The 12,792-nt window shown below is 38.3% G+C and overlaps 1 protein-coding gene and 1 pseudogene across 1 annotated transcript; one reads left to right on the top strand and one right to left on the bottom strand.

Annotated features, from left to right (window-relative positions):
• The first annotated feature begins 4,070 nt into the window (after window positions 1-4,070).
• Window positions 4,071-6,088, top strand: LOC147631576 (putative Histone-lysine N-methyltransferase ATXR5; annotated as a pseudogene).
• A 1,845-nt stretch (window positions 6,089-7,933) lies between these two features.
• LOC147631575 (uncharacterized) lies at window positions 7,934-11,968 on the bottom strand. Its single transcript, XM_086808946.1, has 5 exons — window positions 11,551-11,968; window positions 10,214-10,281; window positions 9,593-10,084; window positions 9,120-9,510; window positions 7,934-9,021 (listed from the first exon to the last, which is right to left on the bottom strand). The coding sequence occupies exons 2-5, from the start codon at window positions 10,250-10,252 to the stop codon at window positions 7,934-7,936; spliced, it is 2,010 nt and encodes a 669-aa protein (XP_086665072.1). The 5' UTR covers window positions 10,253-10,281; window positions 11,551-11,968.
• Window positions 11,969-12,792: the final 824 nt, after the last annotated feature.

Here is a 12,792-nt window from a genome sequence, read left to right as displayed (position 1 = left end):
CAAGAAAGAGATTAAAACCGATGCTAAACTAGAGCATAATGACAAAGCAAGAGATTTAGCAAAAAGATCATATGATAATCCATTAGATAGAGGGCCTTTATATATAGGCTTGATTACACCTCCATTAGCCATTAATTATGGCTCCTAAGCTTGATTACACCTCCATTAGCCACTAATTATGGCTCCTAACCTTAATTAATCCATCTCCTAATCTTTCATGGATTTGAGCACCATCTCCCTTGAAGTGAGCACCCACGTGGGCTATTTCCCACCTTCTTCTAGGTGCCTTCTTTTGGCCTCCATTTGGGCTAAACATTCCACATATTACCTTCACATTTGGGTTTCCTTTAAGCCTTTCAACCATAGTCTATGACTAATGCAACTCATATATCAATTGAGGGTCCTTGCTTCTAACATTTACCCAACATTACTTGATATTTTCAACACTATGTCCCATCCCCCATCCCCCATCCTCATTCTTAATGCCCAAAAAGTTGACTTTTTTTTAAATTTTGAATCCCCTACCTTCCCCATATATCCCATCCAAAAGCTCCACCAAACTATCCTAAAACTTGATATGACTCAAATCATCTTTTTTTGTTGTTGTTGCTTTTAGCCTCTTTTATCAATTCATCACACTCTCTAGTCTTCCATCAATTTCTTATCATAGTCTTTAACACACTTTTTGATCTTCAATTAACTCGCTACACTCTTTAAGCTACATCATTAATCCATCACACTTTGATCTTGATTTCCTTTATATCCATGATGCTCCATCTCTTCTTATAATCCTTTTAAATACTTTCTTTATCTTTTCAATGTAAATCCACTGCATTCTCTATTCTTGATTTCTCGCCTATACATGATGCCTCCACAAGATGATATTACTAATTTATGTAGGTGCAAGTTTGACCTACACTTAAAAAAAATTGCGAAGATTATGGATAATAATGCTAGAAGCCCAATAAAGGACTGCACACATGTTTGTGATTATTTTGAAGTATTACAACTTGCAAGTCTAAGTGGTCGGAGGATAAAAAGTATCAAATAAACATTCACAAAAAAGTAAAATTATATCTTTAATGCTTGTGATTTCATGTAAAAGAGTGGGTTCTATGAGGACTACACACATGTTTTTTATTATTTTCAAGTATTATAACTCGCAAGTCTGAGTGATTGGAGGATAAAAAATATCAAATAAACATTAAAAAAAGTAAAATTATATCTTAATGCTTGTGACTATGTGTAAAAGAGTGGGTTCTATTAGGAACGCACACAGGTTTTGTGATTATTTTGAAGTATTACAACTCATAAGTCTGAGTGATTGGAAGATAAAAAGAATCAAATAGAGATAACAAACAAAAATTTGAGAAGATGGGCTCTATTAGGATTGCACACATGTTTGTGATTATTTTTGAAGCATTAAAACTCGAAAGTATGAGTGTTTGGAAGATAAAAAGTATCAAATAAACACTTTTAAAAAAGAAAAATTATATCTTTAATGCTTGTGATTGTGTGTAAAAGAGTGGGTAAAAGAACATGCTAACTCTAAATGGCACATGGTTGCATATTCCAAAAGTGGTGTAATTACTTTTTGGGAAGAATCTCTTATTGAGAAACTTTACAAAAATCTTTAAAAGATTTTATTGTTGAGAAAATTTAGCATAATCTTCTCTCCCTCCCTCTCTCTCTCTCTCTTACACACACACACACACACACACACACACACACACACATCGAGGGGAAGTTGAGTCACTTGATTAAAAATGTAGGGAAAGCTAGCTTCCAATCTAAACATAGCAGTACATATCATCTTGTTACCATGAGAGTATTAATGGAGGAGAGTTGACTTCAAAGAATAGAACTTTGTTGTTGCTTTGTGAACTTTAGTATACACATGTATGTATGCTCACATATTCCTAGATAAACTTTTGAGATGTGAAGATATTGAACCCTCCCCCACTTCCTCCCCCCCCTCCCTCTCTCTCATAAGTTCAAGCTTTAATGTGTATTTTAATCCAGTGAAATTAAACCAATCTTTTCAAGTTGAAGATTATTTGGAAAAGCAAAATGCAAAATCAGTATTAAGTTTTCATACATGAAAAATTATTATGAGAAACATGATAAAACATAAAAAAGACACAAGTGAAATTGGCACTTGCCATGTAACTACGATAAAAAACAATGGGTGTCGTTCTTGCTTGTGGAGAGAAAGCACAACAACTTTTAGTCTCACACTTAGGTGATTCTAATTTTAAATTTGGATTGAAATAATTGTTCTTTTACAAGAAATCTTTTAGTTCTTAGTTGAGAATTCTCCAATGGTTATTAGTTAGTGTTGCACCTAATTGAAGTTAAAAAACCATGCGTCTTATATGATCTATGTGTATTTTTTACGGGGATGGAAATTTTTTACATCTATTCGATGGTCAAAATGAGCATGATTGCCATATAAAATCAAGCATGTCAGTATTGGATCCCCTTGGATAGTAATAGTCTACATATCCTAAAACCATTCATGAATGGTTTTGCAGTGGGGATACCTAACACGAATGAACTTAACAATGGTGCAAGTAAGGGATGGAGGCAATAGCATTAGTTAGAGCATGAATTCTCTCCAGGGGGGACATGAGTTCAAAATCCCCCTTGCCCTTGCCCTTGCCCCTACCCCTCGTCCACGTCCCTTCAAGTTCACTAAGGGAAGGTAAAAGGGCGTGCGAAATAAAATCATCACAACAAAATGGCGTAAGTACCATTTTCTCCTAGGAGGATTGAGTTTAGTGGGATTGGAGAGTTATTTCTTTTGAAGAACACCACCATGCCCAAAATTGCTATCTTTATCTTTCATTTGTGTGGCTTGTTATAGTTAAAGCATCTAAATCTTCTTAGTTCATCTATAGAAATCAATGTGACACTACATCTATTCTTTGTAGCTGGATGATAAGTTTGTGGAAATCAAATCGATGTGATTTAGTTTATCCCCATGATCAAAACTCTAGTATCAAAGTTTTTGAATTTCCAACAAAATTTTTAAATGAAGTAATTAGTAGTGTAGTTTATTCGACATTTATTAAGATAAAGTAATAGAAAACACAGAACAATGCATGAACGTAAATAGCTATAGCTATTGAGAGAAAGTTGGAACTTTGAAAATTGAGAGGGTTAGGAATGGGCTATTTAAAAGGCAACTACACCAATGTTCGAAAAAAAACTATTTTCTCAAAAATTGGAAAACCTTCATATATAAAAATTTAAGAAATTATCAATTTTTTTTAAAATTTTAAAAGCATTTATAATATATTCCGTCAACTATATCAATTTACAAGTATTTTTTAAAATTGGAAGGTGATATTACACTAAACCCGGGTTATTTTCGAGCAATGAGTTAGTACACCACACAATTTCCAAAGGCGAAGTTGAGCCGGCATGGTTCAAAAGGGACGAGGTTCTAGAGTTTGAAGTTTGGTTACGTGATGTCAGTTGGGGAAACCCAACTCGCTCGCTAACGACGCGGCCTCACGAAGGACATTCTTTGGCCAGTCAGTCACAGTGTCCTCTCTCTCTCTCTCTCTCTCTCTCTCTCTTCCTGTGTTGATAGTGATGGGATAGTTCCTGCTGCTGCTGCAGCTGGAGGTCCTTGTCTCATCACGCCCAAATCTAGCGCCAAATCTAAGGGGGCGGAGTACTTGCGTACCTCGCACAGGCCTGCTCAGAAGTTAGGCCTCATGCTGTCACACTCAGTTGGACGCCTCTTTTGTCCCGTCACCGTCGCCGCGTGTACCCGCATGGCTATAATTCTAGTTTTTTCTCTTTCACCCAGCGGCGACGCCGAGTGTGGCCCACCACCCTCCCCTATAAGTCACACGGGATGGGAGGGATGGGATCAACGGCATATAGAGAAAGGGGGGGCGCCTTTTAATGTGAGCCGATGATTAGCTTTTAATCTCGGGAGGTCGGACGCTGACTGGGTGGGCGCCCGCCTGAGTGGGAAAAGGGAAGATTTGAAGATGACGAACAGAGGCTACGGGGGAGGGGAGACGAGATGAGAGCGCGAGCGCGAGCTACTAGCTATGGCTGCCCAACAGCGGCAAAAGAGCAAGCGGATATTCTCCATCACCATGGAGTTTGTGCAGCACGCCGTCTGCGCCTCGAAGGAGAAACGCATCTCAGGTTTGCCAACATTGTTTGGGCCAATTTCAAATCGCTGTATTCCCTCGTATTTTATTGCACCCGCTATGCCTGTAGGAGTGGATTGGATGCAGAAATCGTGCATCCAATCCCGCCCCTTAAGATACATTAATCTGTGCAGACTGCTTGGTGGTTTGAATTCGGCAATGGAAACATTAATCCATGCCTAACTTCGTCTAGGTTTCAGCTGGAAGTTGCGTCTAATTGAGCTGTGAAAATTCTTAGTTTTGGCAGAATCTGATTTGGGTTGTTTATGTGGGAGGCCAGGATTTCCATTGGTGCAGATGAAAATCATTGATTTCTTTAAGATTCGGAGGCCATTTCAATCGATTTAAGGTTGGTTTTCCAGATATGCTAGATTTAATCAATGCATTTCAATCAGAGGCGGGTTTTCGAGATGGGCCTAGATGCATTTCAATCACTGATATGGGTTTTCCAGATGGGTGAAGTAGCAAGCTCAAATGTGAATTTTTTTTTTAATTTTTTCGGGCTAAGCTGCAGGCGGGAAGAAGCGCAGAAGGGCAGGGTCAAGCTTGTGTGTGAAGAAAAAAAGCAGGAGGCTGCTTCCTTTCACACCTTCAAGTGACGCCTCAAGGAGGCTAGAGCAGATGGCTTCACTTGCGACCGCCATGACCATCTCAGGGGTGGAGTACAGCGATAACCTGACTTACATTGCCGGACTCGCCCCCCGCAATCGGCCAATGATCCCAGCCTTGAGAAAGGTGGAATGCAGGTAATATATTTCATGGGCTCCATCGTGATTTGATCTTATGCCTCCTTTCGGCCTGCAAATTGGCTCTTAAACCCTGTATGAATTGATCTAATCCCTCCTTTTTTCTGCTAATATCCTCCTGTTCTGAATTCATTCCTGGCTCTATGCACCTTATGTTTGCGCGTGTTTCATTGTTATCATACTGCTATTTTTGCTATTCTACTGTGTTTCTTGTGATCTGAGCTAAAACCTCTGCTGCTTATGATCATTCAATTTTGGGCCCTTGATTGTCTGCTGTCCTGATTCTTTCTTGCTTCTGCAAATTAAACTCTTACTTGACCTATATGTATTGTTTTGCAAACTAAAACTCTTACTTAAGCTTTATGTATTGTTTTGCTGAAATTGTACATATATTGTCCCTTAAACGATTCCAGATCATGAGCAAAGATGACAAAGCTGCATTTGATCTCTGCAAGGAGATGTGTAGCAGGGGTGCTTGCCCTCCCTTAATGTTGGCTTATGATCCTCGAGAAGGGTAATGGACTTGTCATCAAGGGCAACAGAATTAAGCTTTGGGTTAGAAGAAGTCAAACTTTGTCGTCTGATGGAGGGTGACCTCTTTTCATGCAGGTTTGTGGTTGAAGCAGATGCCCCCATCAAGGATTTAACCATTGTAGCTGAGTATACCGGGGATGTAGACTACATGTGCAACAGAGAGAATGATGAAGGTGATAGTATCATGGGCTTGCTTTTTGCTGAATGCTCCACCAACGACCTCGTGATTTGCCCGGACAAAAGGGGTAACATTGCTCGATTTGTGTCCGGCATCAACAATCATACTCAGTAAGCAATGCCCATCTCACTTGTCTAGGTTTAAGTAAATATGTCCAAAAGTGATACAAGCTCAAATGTTAAAATCTTAGCCACTGTCCCTTGATGTGCACTAGAGTTGGGTTCATGTTACAGAGATGGAAGGAAGAAACAGAACCTGAGATGTGTGAGGTTCAACACAGATGGGGAGGCTCATGCTCTGCTCATTGCAATCAGAGACATACCCAAGGGTGAGAGGCTCTACTACGACTACAACGGTTATCAGCATGACTATCCAACAGAGCATTTTGTGTGAAATGGTGGGCAATAGGTTGCAGGCTAGCATTGCAAAATGCCTGTATACTTGAAACTTGACACAATCATTAGCCTAAACAATGATGTTTACTCTCTTTTTAGATGTTAATCTTCTTCCCAACCTCTCTACATGCTTGGCAAGCATTTTATCTCATGGTTTCCTCTTAAAACCATGTCCTTCTTGATTTATGTTGTTGTTTCGATGAAGTAATGTTTATGTTTATGCTTAGGTTTATGCATAAACTAATTTTAATATTAAAAGTGAAATTTTGATCATTCTCATTTCATAGAAAATGTGGGGGAGCTATGGTAAAATTTTATCATTAGAAAATGAAGGTTTATACATAAATTAATTTTTATATTAAAAGTGAATTTTGAGCATTCTCATTTCATAGAAAATGTGGAGAAGCTATGGTAAAATTTTATCATTAGAAAAAAAAGGTTTATGCAGAAATTAATTTTTATGTTAAATGAGAGGAAGCTATGGCAAAATTTTATCATTAGAAAATGAAGGTTTATGCATAAATTAATTTATATATTAAAAGTGAATTTTGAGCATTCTCATTTCATAGAAAATGTGAGGAAGCTATGGCAAAATTTTATCATTAGAAAATGAAGGTTTATGCATAAATTAATTTTTATATTAAAAGTAGAATTTTGAGCATTCTTATTTCATAGCAAATGCGGGGAAGCTATGGCAAATTTTTATCATTAGAAAATGAAGGTTTATGCACAAATTAATTTTTATATTAAATTTTTTTTTTTGAGCATTCTCATTTCATAGAAAATGCAGGGAAGCTATGGCAAGAAAATGAATTCCCGACATGGAGGAGGAAAGACTCGTATAAATTACCTCAAAGAAATGTTCAATTGGTTCTACAGATATACTTTTGGGCGAAAACTATCAATGGAAAAGACTTGTACGAGTGATTTAGCAAAGGTAGCATGAAATCAAGCCAAAATGAGGAAATCACTAAATTATGATTATGATTATGGTCTCAAATATGGTTATGGTCTCAAATATGGTTATGTTGTTGGTCTCAAGTATGGTTATGGTTATGATCAAATATGGTTATGGTTATGGATACTTTGCTTGCATAGGTCTTGTTTAGTTATGATTATGGGCTCTCTACAACTATGATTACGATCCCCCTATGACTATGGTTTTGTTTACTTATGATTATGGTCTCTTTAGGACTATGATTATGGTCTAGTGAGGATTATGGTCTTTCTGGTTAGGGTAATAAGTGTGCACATGGTTTTGGTTATGGTCTATAAGTATTAAACTTGGTTCTAGTTTTGATGACTGTTCTCTGTGAAAACTAATCTCGGGATCCCGAGTTTAGTTTTTCCAGAGCCTTAATGTTGTGCTCTGGAAAAATTAATCTCGGGATCCCGAGATTAATTTTTCCAGAGAATAGCCTTGAACAACATTTAGGCTCTGGAAAAATTAATCTCGGGATCCCGAGATTAATTTTTCCAGAGCCTAAATGTTGTTCAAGGCTATTCTCTGGAAAAATTAATCTCGGGATCCCGAGATTAATTTTGCCAGAGTCTTAATGTTGTTTAAGGCTATTCTCTGGAAAAATTAATCTCGGGATCCCGAGATTAATTTTTCCAGAACCACTATAATGCTCATGGCTATTCTCTGGAACAATTAATCTCGGGATCCCGAGATTAAGTTTTCCAGAGAACAGTCATCAAAACCAGGTCTTGTTTAATACTTATAGACCCTAAACCAAAACCAGTTGTAGAGAGGTCATAATCATAATTAAACAAGACCTATGCAAGCAAAGTACCCTAACCAACGATGAATTAAACTTGTAACCTTTGTAATAGAATTGAAATTAGTAGAGAGACAAAAGATGCACATATAACTTTAAAATTGAGATCAAGTCAAATATATGTTTAGATGAAATCCAAAATTTGAGGTACATGTCCAGTGTACATGAGTATGATTCTAAATTGAGATGCCCTGATTTGTTGCAATTGTGCAACATTAGAACTTAATATGAATATTCTCTCTTCATCTTTGGAAGACCCATACTGACATGAAGAAATGATACCCATAAAACTATCATTATCATTACATACTTGAATAGATTTTCCAAGAAGACACTTCTCTGCTCCTTCACTAACATGTCTCCTAGACAAAGGTAGTAATGCATGGCAGGTATGGCATGAGAAGATAGCTATAGGATCCACCAATAGTGTTTTGGTGCAGCAATGTGGACACCATATGCGAGGAAATCTATCAAAACGAACTCGACTTCTACCACGTTGATGCCTTTTTCGAAGAACACCACTTTGGCATGTTGGCTTTTTTGGTTGACTTGAAGAGGCTACAACATCCATAGTAATCACATCATCATCTTCATTGCGTGGTTTTCCGTGGCCAAGACGCGTTTGAGTCACATGCGCTTGAATAAGTCGGACATTTCCTCGAGCTGGCATGTTGATTTTCCCTGGTGTCATCACGGATAAGAGTAGATCCTCAGTAGCCCTCAATTGTGCTAGAGCAGCTTTCATCTCCCTTGGATCTTTTGTAGGCGCTACTTGCTCAATTGTGGAGAGGATTTCTTTAAGCTTTCCAATATGCTTGGACAATTCCTCTATTGTCACATGGTCATGTGTATCATGACACGTTGCAGTATTGACATCATCAACCACTTCAAAAGGGTTTTCATCTCCATTATCCACTGTAGGAAGCAATTGCTGTAATTCTGGAAAATGTTGTAATACTATCAAGCGAATACCATAAATGTGCTTGCATTGGGAGCTCCAATCAGGACAATCACAGTAGTTGCTTTGCAAATTCACATGGTACCATAAGCTCGGAGTAGAGACACTTTGAATCTTGAACAATAATGACATAGAGTTAACTACCTCCACACATGATGGATTGTCCTTGAATCTCTGTAATAATTGCTCTCCGGCATGCAATCTTGAGGTATGTCTTTTTGAGGAGCCACGGGTTGAAAATCGACCTGAGTCAGCTGCATAATAAATAAGAAATGGCTTAATGTATGTAAATCATAACATTCAACTCCATGCTTTTGACTAAATAGATGGGACTTCGATATCAACGACTCACCTATTTCTTGCTTTTGCCTAAAGAACCTTGTTAATGTTCCACCCATGCGGTTGCCAGTCTTTGAATCACCGATGAGCGCATGTAGTAGCTCGACAATTGATCGATTAATACGAGCTTCTAGAAGAGTGTATTTGATATATTGCCATAATCTTTCAATCAAATTTGTTGTATCAACATTGCCATAGTTGAACATTCGTCCAAATTTTGGCCACCGTGTTTTCCACATGCAATTAGGTCCGCACCAACCATTTGTGACATATCGAAGCACATTAGGATGAGATGAATACCTTCGCAGGAGATCTTGGTAGCGTCCCTCAAAATCTTCTATGGTAGCACATTGCATTAAATTAGACATCAAAGAATAAATTTCATTTCGCTTCTCTTTTGGGACCTGGATATCAAAATGGGTTAGGATAAGTAAGTATTACTTCAACAAACTCCAAAGAAGAGCGACGAAAGTTGTGCTTGCATACTTGTGGAAGTAGATTCTCCACCCATGCCTTCTTTGCATGAAACCAACAAAGTAGCACATGACATGCAATTTGTCTTGGAATCCCATTATCATCGAGAATCCAAGAGTGAGGATCTTCATTTACAGCTTGGGTTATAGCCTCAAGTTCTTGTTGGCATTTATCAATAACCAAAGCACTAGGCCTTACACTACCCATCCTTTGCATAATTATTTTTAGTGTCATCTCTAGAGCAATGACCTCATGATGAGACCCTGGATCACATGAACACATCATAAACCATATTGGCATGCCAACACCAAGTTGATTTGGTATTACTGCAGCAAATAAAGGCAATCCATAAATGTTGGTTTTGAAAGTACTATCAATTGCCCATGCATTATTGTGAGAAAATCGAATAGCCATTTGTAACATCCAATCATCTTGAATGATAAGTATGAAAGGCCTTTCTTTGATCTTCTCTGCATGGGGATTATATGGTTGACAGTAAACCACCTACACATTTAGAAACGAAGCGAACTTGATGATAGTTTCGGTATCAATGACTATATTGGATTTAAATATAATAATACTTTCGGTATCAATGACTATATTGGATTTAAATATAATAATAGTTAGTGGTACCTTATTTTGTTGCTGTAGAGCCAAAGCCTCCATGAACATTGATGTCCAATCATCAGTTGACACATTAGCTGCAATGTATTCAATTTAGAGAATATCCAAAAACATTATGACAAAGGTTGTAAACTGTAGGGAGAAGATAGTACCTTGGTGACGGACTTGATATGACAACATGGCAATTTCTTGAGGAATCATGAAAAACCTATAGATTTTGCAATCCAAAAGAGAAGCCTTTTCCATATGGAGTCGCTGTTTAGATAATGATATTTGAGAAACATGTCTAGAGCTTCCCACATCAAACAAATCTTGAATGCAGCACTCAATCACTGATGGATGAACTGGAAGGTGATATAAATCACTTCTTGTGCCCGGTGTGTGACCGTTATGTGATGGATATACAAATAAATGAACATCTTCCATCCCTTCTATATACTCCACTTGCACTTTGAATGTGCAACCACATTTCTTGGATGTTCGCAGGCGCTTTTGCTTTCCACTTCTTCTTGGCTTGCCTCCTCTATGACAAATGTAGTCTACCATGGTCTTAGAAGAACCATATGTCTTTGTTGATCTCACCATTATTAATCTAGCATTGTACTCAATCATTATACTCTTTAACTGCTCCTGTACCTTAAATTTAGTAGTGCTTATTACTTTTGAAAGATCCTGAGATTGTGGAACGGTATTACATTTAGGGCGTTTACATCCGCATGCATTGATAAACTCTTTAATGTAGGATTGGGGAATTCCATGCTTTTGAATACCAATGTACCATGTTGACTTGATTTTGTCTATTGTATCACTGAGACTGCGGTGAGCACTATCACTTTCACTTTGATGTGCTCCAACAACAATACTCTCCCAATCCTCAATACATGAGATCCTCAGATTAGGCGTGTCTTTTAGACAAAGACAATGACTATTGTCTTCCTTAGTTCTAAGGACCAACGCATCTTTCAATCTTCGCCACTTTTTCAAATCAAGCAATGGACTACAAACCTTGAGATCTTCTAATGATAGGGAAACATCATGCTGTAATGCTCTTATCATTAATTCATACGTACTTCTATTAAAATATAAATAAGTTTGAGATACATGTGCAAGTGGATCGACCCAATTTTTTTGATAAGAGTCATGCCCATGGTGGGTGTCATTATGAGGACCCTCATCATTTGACACACTCTCATGTTCGTTTAGGGTGTCATTTAACCCAAGCTCTTCATCACTAAAATCCTCACTAGATTCATTTGAAGTGTTGTCATCACTACTCTCCTCTTCAAATACATAATCCATTGTTGCATTTATGTAAACAGAACAACGAATGCTATTTAGTGAAGTACCTTATGAGTATGTAGATATACCACCATAATGGGCCTCTTAGCTTCTTGTAAGAACCCTACAACAAACATGAAGAAGAATGAAGGAGAAAAAAAGAAAAGCGCAATAGGAAACTTTTTCCTGTAAAAATTAATCTCGGGATCCCGAGATTATGGGATCCCGAGATTAGTTTGGTAGTTCGTGGCATTTACTCCATAGGTCTTGGCATTAAATTCCACCAAATATTCTTTAAGAGAATGAAATCTTTTCTGAATGCTCAGCCTTTAATGATTGTGTGTACCCTTTCGCCGCCTTTTCAACCCGATATTCAAAACTTAAAAATTAATCTCGGGATCCCGAGATTAATTTTTATCCCGAGATTAATTTTTCCAGGATCAACGGACGAAATCAAGCGACGGGGTTGTCTTTTGGTGGGCGCCCTTGATCCCATGCCTTAGACCCCGTGTAAGATAAAGCTGAGGGCCCACCACCCCCCCCCTCTCTCTCTCTCTCTCTCCTCGCTCTCCGTGACATAACTAAGCGCCAATTGAAGAGGACTCCTCTCCCATATCACCCTCATCCCCTAAGATTGATTTTTTGATAGCTTGGGTCACCCAAATGAGATTCCCCATTTCTTATATTTCTGCACATGCACACACTTCAGCACTCACACACCCCTCACGCACGTGCACACACTCAAGCACTCACACATGCAAGTAAGCAAGCTCTAGAAAACTCCATAGCCAAGAACATGCAAGCATGCAAGAAACAAGCAAATAACAAGATAAGCAAGAATTGACGAGCTCCCAAGATGAAGCTCAATTGTAGATTGTATTATCAAAATTGGCCTTCCACACCATCATAAGTCGGATAGATACAAATGCTGTATGGGGTGCCCAAAATATGTTCTCTTTATGTGTACAAGACTTGTATGGTCGGCTTCCATTAGAAAGGTCCCTGGCCATATGCACCTACTAAGCTATGGTGGGGGGATTACAAAATGTGCAAGGAGAAGGAGTAACAACCCGTCTAGCTTCTGTCCTCTCAGTAAGGTGAGTGGTGTGAGTGAAGTTTTTGATGGCGTCATGTCGAAGTACAAGATTTACAGAAAATGGTTGGAAAATATTTGACATGCTGCACACTGAAAGAAATTCTATTAGGTTTGCTCGTAGTAGCCATAGATGTGCCTCAGAGTGAGGTCGATGGCAAAATCGAAGGCTAATTGCTACACTTCACTTTCATGATAAATATGCCACCCCGTAGAG

The sequence above is a fragment of the Cibotium barometz genome, chromosome 14 (assembly GCF_041138505.1).
Source record: "Cibotium barometz isolate CiBa-2024 chromosome 14, ASM4113850v1, whole genome shotgun sequence".
NCBI classification, from domain to species: Eukaryota; Viridiplantae; Streptophyta; class Polypodiopsida; order Cyatheales; family Cibotiaceae; genus Cibotium; species Cibotium barometz.
This window is presented reverse-complemented; position numbering and strand designations above follow the sequence as displayed.